The sequence below is a fragment of the Perkinsus marinus genome, assembly GCF_000006405.1.
Source record: "Perkinsus marinus ATCC 50983 genomic scaffold scf_1104296937500, whole genome shotgun sequence".
NCBI classification, from domain to species: domain Eukaryota; phylum Perkinsozoa; order Perkinsida; family Perkinsidae; genus Perkinsus; species Perkinsus marinus.
In genome coordinates, this window is record NW_003213809.1 from 1 (window position 1) to 1,613 (window position 1,613).

General features: G+C 38.3%; 1 protein-coding gene across 1 annotated transcript; it reads left to right on the plus strand.

Annotated features, from left to right (window-relative positions):
- Positions 1 to 619: 619 nt before the first annotated feature.
- On the plus strand, positions 620 to 1,064 carry Pmar_PMAR017415 (diacylglycerol o-acyltransferase, putative; the record flags this gene model as incomplete). The annotated part of the gene is made up of 4 exons (XM_002783051.1): positions 620 to 696; positions 761 to 854; positions 894 to 953; positions 1,023 to 1,064. Coding segments are annotated over 4 exons (273 nt in total), but the record flags the coding sequence as incomplete, so codon positions are not given.
- Between the last annotated feature and the right edge of the window lie 549 nt (positions 1,065 to 1,613).

The following is a 1,613-nucleotide window of genomic DNA, read 5'->3' on the forward strand; positions in this document are numbered from 1 at the left end:
ATCATCATCGTGGTCGTCGTCATCTTTGTAGTACACTGTATAAGAGTTATTGGAATACTTTGGGCATACTACTCACATTATGGGCTACGACTATGCTTATTCAATTTCCTCAATGTAATATTAGTTATAGGGAGGAAGCGGTGGCGATATTTAATGCATGAACAGCAGCAACAGAGTCTCTTCATTGTAGGTGATGCTATTAGAGACTATCTATTACGTGGTTGTGAATATTGGTTTAATGGTGTTGATGTTATTTTCCAAGATAAGCCAATGAAAGATCATACCATATTCTGTTATCATCCTCATGGTGCTCTTGCCATTGGCCTTACTTCAAGTATACGTTTCTTATTCCATCAATTAGATCATCATTCTCATAACTATCCTGTTATAGTTGCATCCCCCTTTCTACGGTAATAATAATAACCCTTATTACTATCATCATTATCATGATCTCTTTGAGGTGGTTTTGCCCAACTTGGAAGATTCTATTTGATTTATGCGGTATACAATTTGGTGGTGCAGGACGAAAGGAATTTAAGCAACTCTTAGAATCAGGCAAGAGCTGTGTAGGTGTAGATGATGATGATTTGTTATTAACCGCAATTGATTATTGGTTTAGGTACTCATAACTGGAGGCTTCCATGAAGCTACTATTACATGTCCTGGTACTGATAGGATATACCTTAATAATAGCAGGTAATGCTAATGAAGAGTAGTAGTTATGGAAATGGCTAATAATAATAATTATTATTATGATCAGGAAAGGATTCGTTCGTTATGCTCTCCGTGAGGGGTATTCCCTTACCCCTGTTTATGGTTTTGGTGAGACTGATACATTCTCTAATGTATTTATTGTATGTTGTCGTAATTATTATTAAAGTGTTGTCATTAAGGTACAAGGGATGTGGGCTTTCCGTTTCTGGCTTAATAGTGGTACTTTCCAACTCCCAGCGGTAGTGCTACTATGATCGAGATGATATTAGTGATGATGTAAGAGGGAATACTTTAGGTATGGGGATTAGGATATTGGTTATGTCCAATACTTCCTAAAAGGGAGAGGTTGAAGATAGTCTATGGCCGACCACTTCATTTACCATGTATACCCAATCCAAGTCGGGAAGAAGTGGATAAGTAAGCTATGATAAGTCTTGAGGTAGTTCTAAAAATATTAATCAGATATCATGCCATGTATATTGAGAGAGTTCGTCATCTCTATGATAAGTACAAACCGTATGATCGTCATCTTGAGATATGGTGATGTAACTTTCCGGTGCTCCGTTATCCCCTCGGTTGCGTTGTAGATAGTAATGAATATGCTCAGACATGTAAGCAAACAACAGCTGTGACGTACATCTGTGTATCGTTTCCATCTACCTATGTTTTGCTATAGTGGAAATGTCTAAATGGGCTCAGTTATAAAATAGCAAAGGAGCAAACTGAGGATATGAAGTGTTACGCTTGGTAAGTACTTGACAGATAAGCAAAGCTACAGAGAGGAAACTAGTGAAGTGGGAGCCACAGGTGTAACCTGTGAACGTAGTGTAAGCGATCCAATACCCATAATGGGTGTCCCATTACTGTCCTGTGCAGCACGCAACTCAAGCTAGAATCTC